This window comes from Zerene cesonia, unplaced genomic scaffold (assembly GCF_012273895.1).
Source record: "Zerene cesonia ecotype Mississippi unplaced genomic scaffold, Zerene_cesonia_1.1 Zces_u005, whole genome shotgun sequence".
NCBI classification, from domain to species: Eukaryota; Metazoa; Arthropoda; class Insecta; order Lepidoptera; family Pieridae; genus Zerene; species Zerene cesonia.
Genome location: NW_024045135.1, coordinates 1462308 through 1487455, shown reverse-complemented (window position 1 = coordinate 1487455; position 25148 = coordinate 1462308). Strand labels below are relative to the sequence as shown.

Below are 25148 nucleotides of genomic sequence, written 5' to 3'. Positions count from 1 at the left end.
TGCTCCTTAGCCTGCTGCGCGATAAAAGATGACGAACACGCCAGCCTCCCCTCCCACTACACAAAATGTTTGTCATACTATCAAAGAATTTCTATTGGCAAGAAACAATTTCCTCAATTATTCGTTCCATATTGTTATTTCTTAACGAATTATATGCTTATGTGGGTAAAGATGTGTGATTTAATTGAGCACCGGAGCGATACAAAAAAACGTATATAGCGCTCGGTTCGCAGACGAGGCGGTGATCCACAAGCAGATCCAGTTCAGCGTGCGGCTCGCGCTGACGTGCGCGGCCGAGTGGGTGAGCGCGCCCGCGCACCTCGAGCTGATGAACGCGCCGCGCGCGCTCGCGCTGCGCCTGCACACCGCGCACCTGCCGCCCGGCGCGCACTTCGCCAGGTGCGCACCCGCCGCCCCCCACGTGCCCCACGCCCCCCACGCCCCCACGCCACCACGCCACCACGCGAACTGACTCATATATAGAGAGAGAGACACTCCTTTTTGAATCCATAAATAATCTTTTCCTGTTTCTTATTGTCAGAAATACATTTATTTGCGTCCACGTTTTTGATATTAACACAGAATATCAAAAATGTTTGTTTAATCATTTATAATCAACCCATGTAAACCACACAATAGTGTAACGCATTCATAATATTCCAATATCACTTTTATGATCGAATAAACTGATTTGTTCAATTGAACACCCAGCATAAACGCGTACGACGTGACGTGCGTGGAGAAGGGGCCGGTGTTCCGCATCCCGGTGACGGTGCTGCAGCCGGCGCCGCTGCCGGAGCCCTACGTGCTGGCCGAGAGCAACGTGCTGTTCAAGCCGTCCACTATCAAGCGGCACTTTGTCATACGTGAGTCTCGAAGGACCTATTTCTTGTAGACATAGTATAATAGGATTTAAATCCCTTTTTTTGATCGAAGTGCACAAAGTCCATTTGAATGACTATTTAGGAGTCATAGTAGATAGCTCACTCAGTTTTAGAGATCATGTGAATCTAATAATAAGTAAATCTTCCAATCTTTGCAGTTTCATTTCGAGGCAGATAAAATCTTTTAAAGACATTTATTCTCATTGTCAAAAGAGTTTTAGAGTACAATAGTTGCATTTGATCTCCAAGCCATGCTGTACATTTAAATAGATTGGAAAGAATTCAGAAACGATTTTTATATCAACTGTCTTACGTTAAGAAAAATTGCAAAATGTTGGTGTCCTACGAACAGAGATTGTCTTTTTACAAAATGAGACCTTTGCATATCCGTTGTAGGGGTCTGGATGTATTATTTCTGTGTAAAGTGATACACGGTTTTGTGGACTATCCTGAACTCCTCTCACGCATTCAAATAGAAGTTCCACGCTTCAGTAGCCGGTTGGCAAACAGGAAGTGCTTTAAATTACCATATTGTTGGACAAATGTTGGTCGAAATTCTCCTTTTGTATAGGTCCCGTTTATACTATAACAGTATTAGGTTTCATTTTCTCAGGTTCTCTAATCTCAGCTAAAATTTGCTCTGCGTTGGTCGAAAATTTGAGTGTTGCCTAAGTGTTATTATTTTAAAACTTAAAATTTATTGTCCTTAGCATAAGTATATATAAACTATGCATGATGTGCTCACTAATATAGAAATTTTCACCTCAATGTAATACTTTATAAATACTTTTTAGTTTTATTTGTGTCAATTCCAATTTGTGTACCGAATAAATAAATAAAAAATGACTGCCCAGCTCGAAGGACTAAATGCTATATATACGCCAACGTGCATTCTTGTTATTTTGAACATGGAATGTATATTGGTGTACTTATGGCGCAGCGCCGCTGACCGCGACGTGGGCGGTGCTGCGGCTGAGCCGCGCGGAGGGCGAGCGCAGCGGCCGCTTCCTGGTGCACTGCATGCAGCTGGCGCCGCGCCGCAGCTGCCGCTCGCACGAGACGCAGAAGATGCTCACGCTCTCGCACGACGCGCCCGCGCTGCTGCCCTTCCAGCTGCTGGTGACCCACCCGTCTCTCTCTGTCCCCCGCTCTAAACCTCTTTCTCGCTTTCTCCCTCGCCTTAAAATAGTGGTGACAAGTATTTCTAATTTACTATACATATGGATAACCAATTCTGGATATGTTGTGGTTTGCTTATATGTCCATAAAAAATGTCAAATAATGTCGAAAAATAATGTCAAATACCAAACGTGAAATGCGCCTCTGTCTGCGGTCTCTGATGGTTTTACATTTCATACGTGTTCTATTTAAAAATAATGTTGCGTCCAGGGCGGCGTGATGCTGGAGGTGGTGATCGCCAAGTACTGGGCGAACCTGGGTGACATGAGTGTGGACTACACGGTGGAGTTCCACGGGCTGAAGCCGGACTTCGGGTCGCGGCTCGCGCTCAGCGCGCACTCGCTGGGCGCCGTGCTGCTGGCGCCGCTGCGCGCGCACGAGGTGCAGCCCACCGCGCAGCTCAAGTACTCCGAGCCGGTCTACCGGTGAGTGTGTGTGCACACACAGGTTCCACACGGACAAACACATTATGCCCTATTGAATGCCACATTATGACCGGTTATTGTACAAATTCTTTATAACTCATCAAATTGTTCATCGTTTTCAGGCCAACAGATTCAAAAATAAGTCCACTGACGAGTCGAGACATTATTCCACCATCTCGGCAGATCTACCAGATGATTAACACATACACCTTCCACATAGCTAAGCCCACTGAGGTAATTACAATTTATTTATTCATTTTGTTGTGTTGCGAAATAAAAAATATTAAGTTTTCTCCGCAGTGGTACATAATAAAAGTAATAGTTTGGATACAAACAATCACACTAACACAATAAAATTATAAATATGAAAGTTTGTTTCTCTGGATGTTTGTCCGTCAATCACGCTGAAACTACTGAAGGGATTTTGATGAAATTTGGTATACAGACAGGGCTGGTTTGGGTGATAGGATAAATTTTATATCGATAAAATGCTCTCTTAGGATAAAACAGGAATCATGATATCCGGGCGGAGCCGGGACGAGCGTGTAGTAACATAATAAAACGATGATGAACTTCCAGATACTATTTTTTATTCCTTGGTGAAATGTAATATAATAACTCCAAATTTACAGGTTTCTCCTATCTTCTCGTTGCTATGCGACATGCTGTACGAATCAGAATTCGAGTCGCAGATGTGGATGCTGTACAATTCGTGCAAACAGCTCATGGCCGTGGGCGACGCGTATCCTTCTAAGGTGAGCAATGCGTTACTTGTTTGATGTTATAATAATGCCTTAGAAATTGTATGATTTCGGTGTTTAATATTGCATCTGTCGTATCATCGGCAATCGTGTATGGATGAGTGGTTCATTTAGGTCGTTTATATAAATAAGAAACAGTATGGGTCCGAGTGCGCTTCCTTGGGGAACACTTCTATATATTGTACAAAATTTTGATCGTCATTTTCATATAGAGATAATATATAGCAACGTCGCTTCTCTTGTTTCTACCTATTTATGTATGCTTAGCTCTTTAAAAGTATATATGTATAAGGACATATATTAAAGTAGTCCGTGTAACGCGTGCGGAGCCGCGGGCAAAAGCTAGTTTTTATAATATTAAGGATTTAAAAGTAAGCTAGTCGAATTTATAATATTATTAAGGATTTAAAAGTAAGCTAGTCGAAAATAAGTAGATTTTCCGTTGGTGTCGCAGTACTCGGTGAAGCTGGAGAAGGGCGAGTACACGGTGCGGCTGAGCGTGCGGCACGACAGCAAGGCGCTGCTGGAGCGGCTGCAGGACGCGCCGCTCGTCGTGCAGCAGCGCCTCGCGCAGCCCATCACGCTCGACGCCTACTGCTCCATGCACGCGGTCAGTGGGGGGGGGGGGATATTTGAAATAAAAGAAAGAAAGGAGTGTTTATTTTAACACAATCATATAAATAACAACATAATATAAAGAAAAATGGAAAATAATGAAAAAAAATTAATTATTTCAAAAACTTTGTTTGATTTGCAATTTTATTGTAGGCGTTAACGGGCGGAAAAAAATTCACAACGGCTACCGTGACGGCTGGAAATTTACTGCCTATATATTTCACACCCATCCCTGCGGATAAGTAAGTAATGGTATTTTTAATTTGTGTTTTTTTTCTTTAATATTTTACTATATGTTTGGTAAAGTATTTCGCTATTTATTTGATTGATAATAATTAACTCCTATTCTTTACGATGTAGTTTGCCTTCAGTTTACAAAAACAAAAAATCGTAACACTGGCGCCGTAACGCGTTACGTAACGAAGTTGTATATGCTCTCATAATAACAAAGAAACCTCAAAAACATCTTCAACCGATGCGTCCGCGCAGTTTGAGCCGTTTCAAAATATCAGTTTGCCCAATACTCAATAAAGATGCGACATCGTCCAAGTAACAAATCACACATAGCGCACGCTTGTTGCTAACCAATCGCCCCTTTACTGACGGGGCACTCGCGCTTGCAGGCTGAGCCGCGCCAGCGTGACGGCGGGGCAGGCGCTGACGGGCACGGTGACGTTCGCCAAGGACGAGGGCGCGCGGCGCGCCGACGCGCACGCGCTGCACTACGCGCTGTGCGAGCCGCCGCGCCGCCGCGACGCGCGCGAGCGGGAGCGCGAGCGCGAGCGCGCCAACGAGCGCGAGCGCGCCGAGCGCGACAAGCGCGCGCACGACGACTACCGCGACGCGCTCAAGGACCTCGCCGCCACCTGGATGCCCAAGCTGGGTGAGCTTGCGACAATTTTAAATCTTTTTTTTTTAATCTATACTTATTATGATAAAGATGAAGAATTTGTTAATGAATATTTCTTTAATAGAAATATAGAAAAAAAACTGCTGCTACGATTTGAAAATTTCTTTCAGTGTTTAATAGCCCGTTAGTTGAACAAGGCTTCAGGCTATGTAAAATCACGGTACGTTTTGGGTAAAACCGCTGAGCACAGCTAGTATAAGAGTGAATCTGCACCAACTACAAAATACGTATTACTTTCTATTATTCCACTTAAATAATATATAAATAATTCCTTCCCTAAAGCAGTGGTGGCTCAGTGGTGAGAACCTCGGACTTCAAAATCGATAAGTCGGGGTTCGAGACCGGGCGAGCGTGCAGGAAATAAATTGATTTTTCAATTTATCTGCGCCTGTGAATAACATCACCACGGCTTAAACGGTGAAGGAAAACATCGTGAGGAAACCGGCATGTCCGAGAATTAAAAGTTCGACGACATGTGACATCTGCCAACCCGCACTTGGCCAACGTGGTGGATTATGGCCTGAACCCTCATAGGAGGCCTGTGTCCCAGCAGTGGGAACATATATGGGCTGATGATGATGAATTCCTTCCCTACATATCGTCGTGCAATCAATAATTAAATGAATGATATTGTTGCGCAGAGGGCGACAAGCTGGAGCAGGTGTACGAGGAGGTGCTGGAGCGGTTCCCCGGGTACCTAGGCGCGCACGTGGCCTACCTGCAGGCCATCGACCCGCACACGGACAGCAAGAAGTTGGTGCTCGCTATACTGTGTGTGTGCGTGTGTGCGTGTATGTGTGTGTGCATGCGAGCGTGCGTGCGTGTGTCGTTATTTTAATTTAAATAATTTCTATCCATTTGTACATTTTAATATTTTTTTTTATTATACTACCGTCGTCAACAGACGTACGTACGTCGTCATGGTCACCTGATGGTAAGCGCTACCACCGCCCATGATCATCTGTAGAGGCGTAAGGTCTGAAACATTACGCCTTTACAAGTGGATTACCGATTTCAAATTGGAAAGAGATTAGAAAAGGATTAACGAAGGTAGAATATATAAATAGAAGAATAGACAAAGGACTGGGAAGGGTAAGGCAAATGATATGGGTCTCCGGCTCCCCCACTCACCTTCCTTCGGTGTACACAGCAGTATGCTATTTCACGCCGGTCTCCTGTGGGGGTGTGGTACTTTCCCGGTGCGAGCTGGCCCAATTCGTGCCGAACGTGCTCGACTACCACATATTAAAGCATATAGTCAATATAACAAAGAAGTAAATAAATTACATTTACCTACATTAACAAGTGTTTCCTGGTACATGATCAGATTACCCACGCTCTCGGAGCCGGACGTGACGACGGCGTGGTGCGAGCAACTGATCGCCATCGCGGATAAGGTGCTGAAGGGCGTGGACCAGGAGCGGCTGCTGGCGCATCTCGGCATGAAGACCGACACCCGGCCGGATGCTGCGAAGATCAAACAGTGAGTGGACATTGTTGTGGTAATATTGCGAGGTGGATTTTTAAGGTTAATTTTTTGATTTTTTCATAGTATTTTCGAATAAGTTTTAAAAATATATAATTTGTTTATTTATTACTTTGAATTTTTGTAACTTCTGCAAACGCTCATAATTAGTGTGAAACGTCAACCAAAAGTTTGAAGGAAACTAACATACATAAAAAAAATTGTTTCCTTCTCCCTCAGAGAACAAAACTTCTATAAATTGAAGTAATCATTCAGTGTTCGATGTTTGTTTCGCTAACATAACCCCCCCCCTCCTCCCCCGGGCCGCAGGGAGCACGAGAAGCAGCGCGGCTGGGTGGTGGAGGCGCTGTGCCGGCGCGGCGCGGCGCTGTGCCGCCTGCACGCGCTGGCGGGCGCGGCCGCGCGCGCCAAGCTGGCCGACGCGCTGGCGCACAACCTCGCCGACCTGCTGCACTTCGCCGACCTCGCCGACGCCAAGGTGCGCGCGCACCCGCACACACCCTGATTTTTATTATTTATTTTTTTTTTTGCATAAATAGACCATTTTTCACATTCAATACAAATTCTATATCTATTTGAAAAATAAAATGTCACGTTCCCAACAGGTGATCCACTACGGCGTGTGGCACTGCTTCACGCTGAAGCAGTGGGGGCGCGCCGTGAAGCTGCTGCACAAGATCCACGAGGAGCGGCCCTCGCGCGACGTGGACGAGCGCCTCGTGGCCGCGTACGAGCAGCTCGGCTACGCGCACCTCGCCGACGCCACGGCCAAGGCGCTGCCCATCAAGTACCCCGCCGCCTTCCGCCCGTTCTGAGACCCCCCGCCGTGCTGCGTGCCGTGACGGGTGCAGGCGGTAGTGGCGGTAGTGTCGTGCTGCGTGACATACACACGACGTGACATTTTTCAGCCCTGCTTCATTTCATACTCCCGTGTGCATACTGTCATACGATAAAATAGGGCATACGTTCAAATGGCCCAAATAAGTACGCACATTGCGTGCACGTGTACGTACATACGTATGAAGTGTGTCACGCAGTTTGACGTTGTCATAATTAACGCGTATTTTTAAAGGATGCAGTGAAAATTGATATATTCATTTATAATTTGAATTGTTGTTATTATGAACGCGAAATGAGAAACCGTTATTCAGTATCGGTTTTACAAGCATATTAAAAATTTAGGTATTTTTCGCATTTTTTTTAATCTCAAAAGAATCGTTACTGTATTTTCATTACGTGTGCAGGCAAAAATCAGTAACAATTTAAAATATTATATTATTTGCAGTGATTGCGTCCTTTAATGATACAAGTTATTAATAGACTTATGAAACACAGTTCGATATTAATGTCTCATTTGTAATATCAATTTATTTTGAATATATTTTTTTTTATTTCTCAAATGAAAATATGAAACATGAACGTAGAAGTCTACGACGTGATTTTTTTTTTATTTCAACTAAATTTTTTCGAACTGTATTTCTATATAGTAAATAATAACAAACATAGGTATGTAATGTTGTGCAGATTGTTTACAAAAAAGACGCCATTATTGTCAGAAGTCAGTTGCTATTTAATAGTGATTTATAGAACTGTAGATATCGAGTTTTGACAGCGTTCAAGAATTAGAGTAGTTTTATTTCTAAGTTCTGTTGTCGCCTGGTAAGGAACAGTCGTTGACATCATAGTTTTTTGTGTATGTATTTAAACTGAATTAAACAAAACGTACGAATTATTTTCAAGTTTTAAAAGAAAACAGAACTACAGGAAATGTTTTGTAAAAAGCGCAAATGGTGTCGACAGACGTGCAGACACCAAATAAATTCGGTTGCTCTCTTTCTAACCATACTAGTAGACAAGGATACAACAGACTGTCACCGTAACGCGTTACGTAACGAAGCGGTTTACCCTCCCGCAAGAAGTTATCGCCTCAAAAACAGACGGAAACAGAAGTTTTTTGTTAAAAAAATTCTTTAATACACAATTAGCCGGATTTTAATGAGACATAGAAATTACTCGAAAACATATGTGTAATATTATTTCCAATTGCATATTAATCGTACGCTATGAAAACTCTTTGTCACAGATTGTTACTTAACAAATGAAATATAAATGCGTATAATGAGAATAATTTTAAGTAGTTATATGGAAATGTTGGGGTTTCATTGCAGAATTTAATGTAACGGATTGGATTGGTCATTTTATTTTCGGTCTGGAATATGTCATCGAAGTGTATGAAATTGAAACAGCCATTAGTCATTTACATTTATAGAAAGAGTATTTACAAAATTGAAAAAAAAAAATGTAAAAAGAAGAAATCTTTTGTTTGTTGCTCTAATGAAGTTGTATTCAACATTTAATTCTCCAATAAAACCCCAAGCTGTTGTTTTAAGACGCACCAATTTCTCAAACGCCACCCAACTAGAGGTGTTACTCAGTTACAGAGATGCGTTTGAGAAATCGGCCGGTAGACAAATATACATTTATACAAAATCATGGTGTTTCGCTTTGTGGAGTTAGTGCTTCTTTTGTTAGGGAACAAGTGTTTTCTTTGATCTATTAAAACATTTTTTTATACATAAAAATAGGTATACAATATAAATATGGGATTTCAGCTAGTTCAAAATAATCGGAATAATTAAATTCAGTATAATAGAAAGGTTTAACTAGAAAGAATGATTATAAAAGGTTTGCGTTAACCGTCTTCCGAGAAATTAAAAAAAAAACACTTGTTCCATAATGTGATTATTGTACGAATAAATAAATAATTATTGTGTTTTATATATTGACATCAGGGTGCTCATTGCGTGCTCAAAGTGCAGTGCCGTTATTCTGTTTTTACATAAAATCGTTTAAAATATTTTTTTTTTTTTATATATAAATAAATACCAGAAATCGAAAAAGACCTTTTCTCGGTCTAAGGCTTTTTTGAGTATCGAAATTTTCCCTTTTAACGCCTACATTGGTGGAGATTGGAAAAAAAGATAGAAACCTAAAAAAAAACCAAGCACTCAAATACTTGATAATGTATTTTATATAAAAATAAAATAACGGCACACGTATCTTCTTTTTTTACATTATCTTTTCGTTATAATTACAATTTGAATGAAATGACCTCATTAGCTTAAAATAGCGGTTAAATGAATTACGTTATAGTACAAATTGACGTTTCAACGATACAGTACATAATAGGTTAGGTGTTTGTCCCCGTGTGGGGTATGGGGCCATTGATTTACCACTGCAATAGATGTATGTAAAAATGACCCGTAAAGGACTGCGCAAATTCAACGTGGGATGTCCGTTTCCATAGTGTGCTGTTCGAATTGTTACCGTAATGCCTTACAGTAAGGTAGAATTTCGTAAACACTTGAGATACGTAGTAAATAGTAATATTTCAAATAGACGTCCAATATACGCGTTTTTGCTTGAAATTTTTTTATTGTAGTAATAAATTAATCAACAGTGTATCTGTTGGATGTTATTACTTAATGTTTACAGCAAAATGTCTAGGGTATATCAATTTTTTTATTTGTTTTCACTAGGTTTTGATCGGGTACATAAGTTTTGTTATTGAATCAAACGCATTTGAACTTTAGATGTACCTACGTATGTCCCTTTTTGTCTGTATGTTTGTACAGAGGTTTTCATACGTATTGGCAGTTGTGAAATATATGATTATTTATTTATAATTTGATTACAATTATTCAGAAATAATAAGGTTTTGTTATAATCAATTTGATATATCAGAATATAGCGCGTTCGAATAGTAATATGTCGTTATTGAATTGAATTATATGTGTATTGTATTTATTTAAAAACTATATATGAAATCAAAATGGCCCATATGGATTTACTCGAGTATTTTTCCAGATGAATTCGTTCTGAAATAAAACACATATTTAAATCAGTTTTAGATATTTTTTCCGTAGCTGTAAACTTAAATACTAAAGACCAGTTTCACAACTTGCTGATAAAGTCACTGATAGCCTGTTTCACACTTATTGACTTATATTGTCGTTTTAACTGACAGATACGCTAAACAGAGCTTATCCAGCGGTTGTGAAACTGGCAATGTAACTGCAAATGTAACTTAATTCATTTAATGCGTGCGTAAAAGCAATACGATTTAATATAATAGATACAATTATAAAGTATAGAATTTATATAGAGTTTTATAGCTGGGTTCGTCGGAGCGGCCGGCGGTCGCGGAGCGCGTGCGCTGTATGAGAATAGAAATAAAATATTACATGAACTATAATGTTTTATTTTAAGATTTTCGGTTGTAAGTACATTTTTTATGTTATTTTTTTAATTACACGTAATTTTGAAATTGGTTTGTTTTTTTTTTGTTATACCTGCACCTTGTTTCTAAATCTGAGATAATAATAATGCTTCAGATAAGGAAATTTAAATATAATTATGTTATTATAGAACCCAAAACATCACATAACATATACATATTTTTTTTTACTTTACAAGTCTAAGTTACAGTTTAGGTGTTAAATTATATATATACTAATAATAATAAAATAAATCTAAAGAATTACTGTACCGACTTCAGAAATAATTTCGTCACTGGATAATTACTTGAATGCCGAGTTAAGTAGTATAATTATTAATTATTGTTAATAATAATGATTATAAATTATAAGATATGCATAACGAATTTTGAATGTATGAGTACATACATGTACTTAAAATAAAAATAATTTGGTTTCAAACATTACTTCTTTTTTTTTTAAAATAGTATCCGATATTCTGTAAATGTGTGAACCAAAGGTTTACTTTTAATGTGATCATTTTGAAATACAAGGTATCTTTTACGCTTGGATGACCGGAGAGTAGGTGTGACATAAGGGTCAATTGCCACTCCAAAAAATCTTCGATGCAGGAATTTATGAAGCTATAAAGCCGACCCTCTATCTTTTCGAAAATTTTACCTAATTTTCTTCTAATTGGGTAGAGTGAGAACGATGAAGGTAATAAACGATTCCGTAGTGAATTTTAGGCAGTTTAGTTATTGGAATGGGATAAATATTTCAACTGCATCAAACAACGCACTCGACGGTCTGTCAACAAATATTTTATAAGATTGGTATTAGACTTTCAATGATCGAATTTCCTTTCCACCTCTAACCGTTAACTACTCAAGGAAGTCTCAATCAATTTCATGATGGACTCGGATCATGTTATTCATACATTTTAAATGTGGATATTTCTATAACGTCATATATCCTACTATATTATAAATGAGTTTGTGAGGATGTGTGTGTGTTTGTTGCTCTTTCACGCAAAAACTACTGAACCAATTGCAATGAAATTTAGTACGTAGACAGCTGGACAACTGAAATAACATATAGGCAACTTTTTATCCTGATATTTCTACGGGATACGGACTTACGCGGGTGAAACCGCGGGGAGCAGCTAGTTATTCATAAATTTTAAATGTCGATCAATCAACCGCTGTCGCTTTTCACAATCACATTTCTATAACGTCATATATTATTTAATATAGCAATTACAGTATAATAAAGCAATACAAATAAATATACAACCTAACCAGACTTTTCTAACAAGATTATCGGACCAGGGAAGTTCCGATTTGAGCATTAGGGTCAATAAGACTTCCAGGACGAATAATAGTTTTTTTTTCCATCATAAATCGTTTTCAATTTTTATTATTGAAATATATACCCACGTATTTTATATTTACGGGACAATTCCCGTGTGATTTACTAGACAGCTTATAGAGGTGAATGAATCGTACCCAAGACGATTTATCATGGGCTTAACTATTTCAGTTAATATTTTATTGCCCACCGGCCTGTGGACTGTGATTGGAAAATAATTTGTGTTACAGTATTATTTATTTAAGTGATTGAATTTATTGCATTTTTATGAAAATAGATTTTCATAGATAATTGACAAACTTTTTAAGCTACATACAGTTAAGGCATGTAAGATAATTTAAAGTAGCTTAGATATTCAGTATAACTTTTTTTTCAAAATAATTTCTGCGTTCTTAATCACTAATTATTAAATATAATTCTAACAAATACCTACTTCACGTTTATCTAATCTCTGTAAAATTTATCCCATAAGCCATTAACAGCTAAAATACAGGCTATTCAGGAGTAATGAGATCTGTAATTCTTCTTATCTTCATCTATTTATCGCACTCAATTTACGTGGAATTTTACGAGCAGTTTTCAGGAAACCTAAAGATATATTGCTACAATAAACAGTTATTTTGAATACAAATTTAATCCAATTCTTATTAGTGTTGTAATGCGAATGGGCGAGCTGTTGTATGTTGGTCTAGCCACCTCTCGCTTTTATGATTTGTTAAATTATGTTTTAATAGCTACTTAGACATGTATGCATACATTTGGTTGGGAGGCCAAATAATCATTAGCGATCATCACTAGATACCTAATCGAAGTCGCTTTCTTTGTCCCTATGTCCCTATGTATGCTTAAATCTTTAAAACTACGCAACGGTATTTGATGGGTTTTTTAAATTGTTTGATTCAAGAGGAAGGTTTTTATGTAAAATAACATCTATTAAACTACTCCGAAATAACGCGTGCTAAGCCGCGGACAAATGCTAGTATAGTATAAAACAAAGTCGCGCTCCGCTGTGTCAATGCTGTCTGTTATATATCTATCTTTCATCTTGAAATTTACGCAACAGATATTGACAGTCTATAACACTCAGGCACAGAAAATATTATACCACAATCCATCAATCAGGTATCGTGTTACGTCGAAAGCATTATTGAAATCTGTTCTGTAGTTCCTGAAATTAGTGCGTTGTAGCTCAAATCAGTAAATATAAGCTGCAACAAGGAACCAAGCAAGATTTTGATGGATTAAATAAAACTGAAATGGGTAATAGAAGCGATGCAGCAGTGTAAGTGATATAGGCTATACATATATATGTATCACAATAAATAAAGATGATTTTTATTATTATTATTATCACAGATGACACCGAGGTTTTGGCAGTTTGAATAACATTTTGACTGGTTGAGAAACTTCTAAAAAAGAAGAGGTTATAAATTTGACGGTTTTTTTGGCTTTGTTACCTTGCGACTGGGTGAATCGGTTTCGATTGTTCCTTTTTATTTGAAAGCCGGTGCCTCCCTTGTGTATCCATTAAAATTGGTCTAGTTTTAACAATTTAAGCGTGTTAATTTTTTGTTAAAAATTATCCTATCATATCGTTTCCTATCCTACTGGCACTATCAATGCGAAAGTTTGTAAGGATGTGTGTGTGTGTGTGTTTGTTACTCTTTCACGCAAAAACAACTGAACCGATTGCAATGAAATTTGGTACGTAGACAGCTAGACAACTGGAATAACATATAGGCAACGCGGGTGAAACCGCGGGCCGCAGCTAGTATGTTTTTTCATTCAAGCGACAATATTACAAACCTCAAAAACCCTATTCGCTAATACACGGCATCTAAGTTACACGCAGTCACCAAAACACAATGCTTTATGAAGCCGACAGACCGACAATTCCATTAAATGCTAATTAGCCGACAGTTGCATATCAGTGTCGCCCAATTATTGGTAAGTAATCGAGTTAGCAGAATTAATAACCGACATTGGATGAAATATCGACTACGTAACATACAGCTGTTAAGGTTCCAGCATTATATTAACTGATTAGTAATTACATTGTGAGTTAATTAGATAGATAAAGGGAATAATGTTGTTTATTAGCAGACAGCTTCTAACCGTCGCATTGTAAATAGCATTTAAACATTTCCGCTTGCATAAATCCCAAAAACCTTCCGCTATTAGATAGAAATTATATTAAAGGTACTTGGAGATTTAAAGTAACGTTTAGGGTTCCGGACCCAAAGGGTAGGTCAAACAGGACCCTATTGCTACGACTCCGCTGTCCGTCGATGTATGGGTTACAATTTTTTGCAGATTTGTTTTCTTTAACCGATCTTTCGGACAACAATCCAACTCACGATGGACCGGTTTATTTTTATTTAATTCACTTGTAGCAGTAGAAAAAGTCGGAACTATGTAGGAATATAAAGGAGGAATCCTCTAAAAATTTCCAAACAAACAAGAAATGATCGTAAAAAAGTTCTAAACAAATTACCGTCGAAAAGTTTATATATAATTAATTTGTTGTTTGACGATGAAATATATATTATGAAAGGTCAGGTAGGATGTAGGTACTTTAATAAATTTCATTCTTCAACCGGCTTCAAAAAAAAGGATGCGTGGGTTAGTACAAGGCACCTTTTTTAGTAATATGTATAACACATTTGTAAAGGTGGATAATCTCACGCTTAAGTTTTTAACAAGTTTCTTTGAGTCAGAGTCATCTAGTAATTTTATTTTATTTAACTCACTCTATTAAAAAAACACGAAAAAATGTAATTAAATCAAAGAAGTACGTTGCGTGCACTAAAGGCGCTCTTATTGCTAAATAAATAATAGTTTAAAAAAGTAAAAAAACACGCTTTTTATAGAAAACCGAACTAAAAAATAGAAAATAAATTAAAATGAATTTAAATTAAGAAAATAGTGTTAAAAATTTCAATGAATATAAATTAATAATAGTGTGAGTAAAAAAAAAATTATTGTATTTTAAAAAAAGCGTGGGGTGCTTCTTAAGATATTATCGAAATCTGTTCTCGGTTCTGATAATGTAATAAACATGAGCTGATTTTTATTATTCAATAAGTTGATTTGTATTATTTTAACCTGTGACGTGTTCAATCCTACAAAAAGGAAAGAAGACAAAAAAATGCCACCACACCACCACACCCTACTAAATTTTAATAAAGTAATTACTTTTTACTTTACAATACGTATTAACAAAGTTACAACGGATGAACTTACTAGTTTAACGTTCCCAAAACACTGTATATATTTGATTCACGAAACTAATCCTTTGTAACACCACCCGCTCTGTTTGAAGACATTTTCGGCGCAGCTGTGTTCTCTATAATTATACGGTTAACGAAATTTCCCATGAGACAGGATAATTCAATCGCAGGTTTCGATAACACTCGAATAATAATTAGTAAATACGTCTGCTGTGTGCTAGGGTTTCTAATCCCAACGTGGAAGCGCAAAGGGTGCTTACACGTTTAGAAATTGAGCGCCTGTTGAAAATCTTATAGCAATCTTTATTTTGTTAAGAAGTTTAGTAAAGAAGTGTTTGTAGCAGATTTTTAAACATATATAAACTATAGATAGTTTAAAACCCTTTTCGAAAGAATAAATAATTACAAATTATAGATTCATAATTATTGTAAGAATATTTAAGAAATTTATTATTAGAATATTTGTAGCAAACTATGGAAGTAACGACAGTTTTGTATTCTTATGCGTATAGTCATAATATGGCTAAATGCTGTTTTAAACTTTTTATATAATGAATAAGTTTTGCGGGTTCTCCAGTTGCATGAATAAATATTTGACTTAAAGCTTTCCGCTTTAGTCCCGAAAAATGGTAGACAATTAGCATCATAGCGGTTTTTAAATTAAAATTCCGTCTTCGGTAAAGCAAACAAAATGGTTGCCGTCGGTCGTGGAGCTCGCGCGAACAATTCATTTCAGTTCGGATCTCAGACAGCCCTCGTTATATCCGGTATTATGAGCTCGTTCTTAAATAGAAAAACATTGTTCTGACTACATATTAACCTTTTATTTTTAGTTTTATAGCATTGAAATGCTTGTTTATAACAGAGAAACTTTAAAGAGTAGAAAAAAAAAAAAATCAACACATTTACATCTCATATTACTAGAAAATTCAGGGTTATTACTTTTGTAGTTTCCGTCGAATTAAAAAAAAAACAGATTACTTATTTGTTATCTATTACGTAAAAAAGGTATCTTGTTAATCTTATATATATTTGCTATAATTAAATAAACCTAATCAACTCATGCTGGCTCCCCACTTGCATCCATGATAATATATATTTTTAACGTTACAAAAACGGTTTTGTTAGTGCATAACAGGGTTTGAAACCGACTAGCGTGATTCTTTTTATGTTTTATAGGAAATTGTAATTTGGATTCAATAGAGAATCGGGAATGGTACTTATCACTTAACGTAAAGAATTAAGAAACATGTTATAATGCATAATTTTTTCGAAAAACTGTTTTTCACTTCAATAAAAAATAGCTAACATTTTTATTATATAACCGTACCAGTTCTTGTGTATTCCTCAGTAATATCAATGGATATCAAAAATGTGTTAATTTAAAATTGGCACAATCTCATATTTACCTCATATTTTAAAACAACATTCAATATTTGTATGTAGGGGCCTACATACTACATATCCTTTTCCTTCCCCTTCCCAGTCCTTTCCTTTATTCCTCTCACCAATCCTTTCTTAATCCCTTCCCAATTTAAAGTCGGCAATCCATTCGTAGAGGCGTAAGGTCTGTAATCGACTTTACGCCTCTACAAATGTTCATGGGCGGTGGTAGCGCTTACCATCAGGCGTCCCACCAGCTCCATTGCCGACTGTGACATAAAAAAAAAAAAAAACTTCCGCGTCATTCGGCATAATCAGCAAAATCGCTACGTTACGCGGTAATGGCGCCGCGTCACCATTCTGTTTATAAATCCGGCCAGTACCGGTTTACGGTCAATACCGGTGCCGCGAGCAACACAGACTCTTTGTTTAACTTCATTAGGTTTATTTTCCAATGCTACAAAGTCCCGATATGAAGGGGACGGGTAGCGGTGTTTCACCGAGAAGGGAGTCTCGAGTAGTCGGTATTGAAGCGTTACGAAATAACCACGTGCGATATATATCGCCCATTTTGTTGCTATGTAAGTATGAGATATACGTCATTTCATTATTGTAGATAATATTTATTTGGTACCTATATGTTTATTGTTAGATATTTTAACGGTTTTTGTCTCGGATTATATGTATATACACTTGAACATATCTTTATGTTGTTACGTATGTTTCCATGTTATTAATAGTCGACATATTGGTTAGGTTTTCATTCAAAAATTTCAAGTGGCTCAATGATATTTATGTTTCAGTTATTATTATTTAATATTTTCCTTTTATAGGCTGTTGGCTCTATGCATATAAGTTAGAAGCTAAAATGTCGGTTTATTATCGGTTTTTGTGCAATTTCCGAACTGTTCCAGGAATTTAGACATATTCGATAATTGATAATTATCCAAATGATGTTAAATTTAGATTCGAAAACAAAAAAAGGTAAAATAAATTTGGAAGCAAAAATTTAGGTATAACATTGTATTAAAAATAAAAACTTATATTGCTTGTTTGAATTTTATAAGCCTTTGTGTTTTTAAGTCGCTCGAAGATTTCTAACCGATATCACAGATTTTAAAATAGTAATTATGTCAAATATTTCGAAAAGATATTCTATAGCGGTATTCGCCTTTGTGGCCAGCGTCTTTTACAAGCTTCAACATTATGCTTGCATGTTTGCATGTTTGGGAATAGGGTTGACACCCATATTATATGTTTTATTATCTCTATTTCACTCATATTTCACAATACACAGAAGAAATAATGTAACACAAATAATGCTATGTTTTTCATTCATCAGATTCGTGTTATTTTTCGGTCTTGACTCTTTCTACCGGCAACATCATTTTATGTGGAAAAGATTTTTATCGTAATAAATTTAAAATTTCCAGAAGAAAAAAATATAGCCTCTATTAATTTAAATAGAAAAAATATAAATGTTTGTTCAGATTCGAATAATTAAAATAACATTTTGTTAAATAAAATTAAGGCATAGTAATAATTACCAGATATATATATATTTGCTTTTATTCCTTGAATTTATGATACATAAAATTGTTATAAAAAATATACTACTTTATCTACAAAAATGTGGCAACCCTTGGATGTAATCGACTCTCGATTTTGACCCAACTTAAACCGATAGATTTTAGAAATTTCACGGATTTTAAACGCGTTGTTATGATAACATCTCAGTCTCCCCGTGACCATGCTCGCTGTAAAGTGTTCGAAACGTCGGGTTAATAATATAATTAATAAATCGCGTTTAAAATTCGTTAAAAAGATTTAATTTCTAAATGTATAATACACGCGTAAAATCAAACACAAGAAAATACGATAGATTTTATTCAAAATTTGTACATGAATCGAGGGTCGGTGGCAATACAATAATTTCAATGTTTTTGGAAGTAGGTACTGAGTTAGTCACGCTTATTTGTGCGCGTAGTCGCAGAGAAAAGTTAATAAGCAATCTCACTACTCCATTCTGCATCCATCGGATTATTTATTTATTTATTTATTTATTTTATTAAGGCTCATTAGCAATTGTACATCGATACATTTACATGAGATGATACAAAAAAATTATATAAATATATATGTCATAATGTACAATCAATAAAAAATGAGCACAGCATGCACAATACAAATTATTTCATTAAAATAATAATAATAATATAACAGTAATTAGTACATAAAAATCAGTAAGAGAAGTGTAAATTTAACATAATCCATTAATATATAGGTAAATTCATGACATTTTTAAATAAAATATTCGGTAATAGATGAGTTCATGAAACTGGTTGATAGAGAATCATTGTATAATATTTTATCTTAATTTCAAACACTAAATATGTTAGTATCCCACAACTTTGACATAAAATAAAATGTTTCCATAAGACTGAACAACGTTTAAGAAATAAGTAATTATTTGGTCATTATTATAGTATTTTCAATGAAACTTTGTACACGTTGTAAGAAAATTATTTCATTATAATTTTAGTGTCTTCGTTGGCGCAGTGCTGTTGATGTTTGGCTCCCATCAGTCAACCTCAGCACGTCTAGATAGCTCTCCTGCACAACTTTTTGCACTTTTCTACCCACATAGACAAAATAGTTGTGTCCCGAGAAAATTTTGCTTCGAAAATGGGGAGCAAAAAGAACCTTAGGATGAAAAAATCGCAACTGCACGTGAAGAGCCTTAAGTTATTGGACCTTAGTAGGTAAGTTGGTCATATCATTTATAATTATAATTTCCTGTCGCTATAGGCCTAAATGTTTAAAATAAAAAAACAAATTGTGTCACGCACTCGGCCTTAGTTTTTAGTCATACCTCTTATTTAAGTTATTTTTTTAAGTCTCTCTCTTTACTATTTTTATTTGTACTTCTACTATTTTTATTTGTTCAACTTCTACTATTTTTATTTGTATTTATGTTTTGTATAAATATGTTCATTTTATGCTAGATCTCGCAGCTCAAACCCAGTGTCTGAACTGGCGGGTCTACCAGACGAGCAGCCTGCCAGCCGGGACATAGTATACCTACAATTGCCAGCGGAACTCCAACCAGTGTCGCACAACGCTGTTGAGTAAGTTTATAAAACTTCATTAATTTTGTAGATTGATATAATGAAACGTACAAAAACCTTTTATTATCTATGTGTTTTTTTATAAACATGTTTTGGCTAACGACTCGGTGACGAGAAACTATTAAATTTTTATAAACTAAATGCTTTTTAACGGATTTAAATCTTGATTTATTCATTATATTAAGTAAAGCGAGCGAGATCCCCGCGACCACGCTGGTTATCAATAACGAAAATATCGCATTTAAAATCCATATAACGAGTTTAAGTCAAACACAACAAAACAGAAAAAACTTTGTTTTTCTTTTCTTATATGTCATAGCGGACAGATGAGCCGGTGGTTCTCCTGATGGTAAGCGATTACCACTTCCCATGAACATTTGCAGAGGCAAACCTCTGTGAATGCGCTGCCCGCTTTTAAGCGGTACGGGATAAGGAAAGGATTGACGACTGGATAGAAGGAATGGGTTGGGAAGGGTGTGGAAAAGGAAATGGGCCTCCGGCTCCCCCATTCATTGTACGAAATACAATAGCATGTTATTATTGCGCGCCGGTTTTCTGTGGCCCAATTAGTGCCCACATAAGTACTTCCACATAATTCTTTACAAACATTTTCTATTTGTAGTTGATTAACCAATAGTCAGCTTGTAATTACATTATCACATTATCATAGTTTTGACTGTTCCACGAAAATGTGCGAAGTAACAGTTATTTTCGTCAAATAATAATAATTTGTAGAGAGCTCTCCGGAAGGATCATGCGGGCGCTCTGCGCGCTGTCGCCCTTTACTGTTTCACGCCCTCAAAAATACTATGTCGACTCAATAGACAACCAAGACGAACAGGCTTTTATAATATTTATTTATACTTAACTTTCAGGTCTAAAAAGGAGTATGTAGAATATTCCAAGAAGCGAAATCCATCATCAACGTGGAATTACTTTCTAACATCCAACGACCGTCAGTCCGCTAAGTGCAAGATATGTTCCCGGATTATAAAAACTGCCGGATCGTCTACAAGCGGGTTACATGGACATTTGCGGTCGAGACATAAGATAACTATAGCACTTAAAGCCAAAAAACGCCAAGAAACGCTATTTCCACAAGTTCAGAATAAACATACGACCATAGACACAAATTTATTGATAGTTAAGCAAGAACAAGCTGAGATTTCTTTTGAAGTAGACGCACAAAATGGTGCACCTGGTGAGGACGAACCTATTGCGAAGAAAATAAAGCAAGAAGATGATCACCCTCAATCTATGATGCTACTTATTGCTAGAATGGCAGCGTTAGATGGAATACCTTTAAGCAAATTTTGTACATCGTTGGATCTGCGTTGCCTTTTCGATAATGCAGGTTATAATTTGCCAAATTCAGTTGCAGAAGTTGTAAACATATTGATAGCACAATGTGATGTTATGAAAGCTGAATTAGAGGAAAGAATTGACTGTTTCAAATCTGAAAGTTATAAATTTTGTTTGAGTTTTCAACAATATCAGACGTCATGCAACCAGATATACGTTGCTATTAATATACATAACAAGGACCCTAATTTTGGGGCCCCTAAAAACCTAGGTCTTTTTAAAGTTACAAGGCCAATTGAATTTGATGAATTATTGAAAACAGTAAGTGATTATTTAAGTGCATATAAATTAACATTGAATGATGACATAACCGCATTTACTTGTGATAGTTCACTTATTAAAAATGAAGTGGGTATTTATTTTAAAAATGAAAGACAATCGTGTTTAGCTCAAGCAATCCAACATGCCGTAATCGATGTATTATATCGAAAAGAATCCATTCCAACAACCGTTGCAACATCTATAAATTCAGATGAAAGCGATGAAGATTCAACGGATGATAACGAAATGAACGATCCATTTTTTATAAAGAAACCGATTATTTCAACTGAACCGCAACTACTTTACAAGAACACTATTGATAAAGTAAGAAAGCTTGTTCGTTATTTTAAAAACTCAACATCAAGATATGGTTTTTTGCAAACTTTGGTTAAAAAGAAATACGAGAAAGAAATTGATTTAATAATAGACTGTAAAAAGCGCTGGAGTACATTGTGTGAAATGATCGGGCGTTTTTTGAAAATGAAAGAAATAGTTAAAAAATGTGTGCAATGTTTTAATGTGGATTTGTTTACAAGCGATGAAGAATTACGACTACTCACGGAAATCCATGACAGTCTAGTTATTATTAAAGCAACTGTTACTGCATTATGTAAACCCAATGCTAATCTTCTAACCGCAGACGCTGCACTAAGATTTATGTTACGAAAATTGGATGAGCAAGACAATGATACAAGTAGGCATTTTGCAATGACCTTGAGAGAGCACATTCAAAGGCGCCGTACAACGATGTCTAGTTTATTGCAATATTTGCACGATCACCACTCTTATGACAAATACGAAGATTGTGAAACATTCAAAAAGCCTACGGCCGGTGAGTTTGTTAACATAATAGTATCACTGCTGACACGTTTAAAGCAACAAAATGACGTCGATCAGACAGAAGTAATACATAATTATACAGAAACAAATGAACAATCGTTCGATGATCCGTTGAGATCAGAAGAGGACGAAGAATTATCAATTGAAAAACAGTTAGAGAAGGAAATCAATAATTCTTGTCACGATAAATTACCAGTATCAAAGTTACAGACGCATGAGTTAGATCTGAAGAGGATAGTAATGGGAGAAATATGTATTTATAATAGTGTAGGGGGTAGCCGCGGAACGTATTTGACGATGGCTTACGAATATTTATTATGTGTAGTACCAGCCATAGCTGAAGCGGAACAGTACTTCTATTCATCGAAACAAGCTTATAAGACACTGAGCAGTCATCCTAGTAGAATATTAAGCACGTTATTTTTCTTAAAATCCTATATTATGGATCAAAAACTCGGACAATAGTTAATGTAATTAAATTTGTTTATAGAAAGTTAAACTTAAGATCAAAAAGTAATTAAATTATGGAACTAATTAAGATATGTTGTTTTATTGTGTACTAATAATTCATTATTAAAATCTTCAATTTATGCTGCATATAAACTTCAATCAAAAAATGACATAACATCGATTTTGAATAAGGTACAAAATAGCTAACTACCTATCATGCATGTATACTTTTGCCAAACGCTCTTGGCCGTACATGTACCTATAATTATTAAGGTGGTATAGTTATAACTATGATATTATATTTTGGTATAAACCTCTTCTATTTTATAATTTCGCTGAGAATCTTTTGATGAAATATATAAAAATGCATATAATATGTTAGTTACCTTAAAATACATTTGTAATACAATATTATTCAGAAGTCAAAGCATCTGAGTCACTTACCGTAGTTTCGATTTCATGCCCCAATGCCATTCTCTTTTTCCTCCTTTCCTTACCACTCTGAGATTACTCTTTAGAGAATATTTCAAGGCTGAAAAAAGGCGTATTTGTCTTATACGCTTAAAGTTAGAAATTTTTATTAATGGTAACTCCTTTTAATTCGTCTGCATTTTTTGGCTTCGTCACCTCAGAACTTTCGATTGTATGAACCGATTTTTACGATTTTATTTATTCTAAAACTGGTGCCTCCCGAGTAGTCCGATTTAAATTAGTTATGGTTTAAGATTATTTAACTAACAATGATTAGCTATAGGGTTAACATTTTCCTTATTGTTTCGTGATTATATAAGCACAAGGCTTGAAATAAGCATTTCATATAGATAAAAATAAATAATGCGTGCTTTGTTCTATCGGAAACCGCTCAAATAATATAGGGCTGTATTCATGATGCTGCACATTTTTGGCTCTTGCTGGAAATTGGAGTAGAGCTTGTAAGCCAAATGGTGTTTTTATTTTATTGGTTTACCAACGTTTGCTTATATTTCCAAACAACTTTAAATCTAGAAAAGAATAAGGTAGATATAATACAGCATGCAAATAAAATCTTCATCGGACAAATAATGCCTATATCGGACTCAATTTCACATCTTTCGTTAAAGAACCAAAAGCATTCTCTAAAGCATATCTTAAATAAGGGACGAGGGCATCATGATGACTATTTACATTTGATAAGATTTAGAGAAGAGCAGAAGAGTGCTTTAAATTCTAATAATATATTTCTTTTAAGACAATTCTCAACAATTAAAAAGTTTCCCCCAAACCCCTAATTAGACCTGAATATGAAGTTATTGAATTTTTATGTAGCAGCGCTCAGTGGGTCCGCAATCTGGTCGGGTTATCCAATTACTGGCGTCAACGGATGTCGTGCTTTCTAGCTTTTTAGTTAACCTGACTTTAAAAATATCACGTTTACGCACTACACAGGAGAAAACTTAACTGATACCATATAATATATCAAACGTTAAGAGGAAAATGAGAAAATAATTAAAGCTTGGCCAATACTCGATTAGATTTTTTGATAAGATATTTTTAATCAGGCATTTGCCTAATGTAAAATATTTACAATTTTAAATTGTACGTAACTAGCTTATTCCAGAAGCACTTTTGAATCGCCTTAAGTAAATGTACGATTTACCACCAGTTCGAAGATACGAGCCGGCAAGAAACAGTCTCTTTTAAAATCAATTCTGTATGTATTCTGTATGTATTCTGTATGTATTCTGTATGTATTCTGCATGTATTCTGTATGTATTCTGTATGTATTCTGTATGTATTCTGTATGTATTCTGTATGTATTCTGTATGTATTCTGTATGTATTCTGTATGTATTCTGCATGTATTCTGTATGTATTCTGTATGTATTCTGTATGTATTCTGTATGTATTCTGTATGTATTCTGTATGTATTCTGCATGTATTCTGTATGTATTCTGTATGTATTCTGTATGTATTCTGTATGTATTCTGTATGTATTCTGTATGTATTCTGTATGTATTCTGTATGTATTCTGCATGTATTCTGTATGTATTCTGTATGTATTCTGTATGTATTCTGTATGTATTCTGTATGTATTCTGTATCTATTCTGTATGTATTCTGTATGTATTCTGTATGTATTCTGTATGTATTCTGAATGTATTCCCTGGATATGGAGGTACAGTGCGTAAACAGCACTACGCTCGCAGCGTGCTCGTAATTTGGTACGTTCCTGGAATTTTTATACGTCAAAATGTGGTGTTCATATTCACTTTGACGCTGGTTGCGGAGCGCCCCGCGCACGTGGCGAATCCTATTTGAATATGATAATGATCCGAGTGATAATATCTGAAGGGCCTATTTCAGGGCGACGAAACATCACGAGATTCAGTAGACCTAAGTGTACATTTAGTGCACCGATTTAACGGATTTGTACGGGCTAAAACAGTTTGTAGTTATAAAATTATTAATTAAATAGGCTGCTTGTAATAGTTGTATAATTCAAAGAACTTAAGGAATAAAGCTAATCCTACTACATTACATTGTGCACATTCATTTAGATGTTTTTGTTATTAACAACAGCACTTTGCGTAAGCACCTTCACAAAATACGTAAAAAAATACCTTTTTTTT

The 25148-nt window shown here is 36.0% G+C and overlaps 2 protein-coding genes across 2 annotated transcripts in view; both read left to right on the top strand.

The window, feature by feature from the left end:
- LOC119838779 (tripeptidyl-peptidase 2) overlaps positions 1–10590 on the top strand; it is a 16471-nt gene extending 5881 nt beyond the window's left edge. The window contains exons 12-24 of the mRNA XM_038364880.1: positions 198–399; positions 712–866; positions 1825–2003; positions 2274–2488; positions 2611–2722; positions 3121–3243; positions 3704–3859; positions 4018–4106; positions 4488–4747; positions 5416–5527; positions 6102–6257; positions 6570–6738; positions 6866–10590. Coding sequence (XP_038220808.1) covers positions 198–399; positions 712–866; positions 1825–2003; positions 2274–2488; positions 2611–2722; positions 3121–3243; positions 3704–3859; positions 4018–4106; positions 4488–4747; positions 5416–5527; positions 6102–6257; positions 6570–6738; positions 6866–7075 — 2138 coding nt within the window. The 3' untranslated portion in view covers positions 7076–10590. The remainder of the gene's footprint in view (positions 1–197; positions 400–711; positions 867–1824; positions 2004–2273; positions 2489–2610; positions 2723–3120; positions 3244–3703; positions 3860–4017; positions 4107–4487; positions 4748–5415; positions 5528–6101; positions 6258–6569; positions 6739–6865) is intronic.
- A 6420-nt stretch (positions 10591–17010) lies between these two features.
- Positions 17011–22676, top strand: LOC119838839. Its single transcript, XM_038364978.1, has 4 exons — positions 17011–17081; positions 19043–19262; positions 19506–19628; positions 20504–22676. Exons 2-4 carry the CDS (start codon positions 19186–19188, stop codon positions 22554–22556), a joined length of 2253 nt encoding a protein of 750 aa, XP_038220906.1. The 5' UTR covers positions 17011–17081; positions 19043–19185; the 3' UTR covers positions 22557–22676.
- The last annotated feature ends 2472 nt before the right edge of the window (positions 22677–25148 follow it).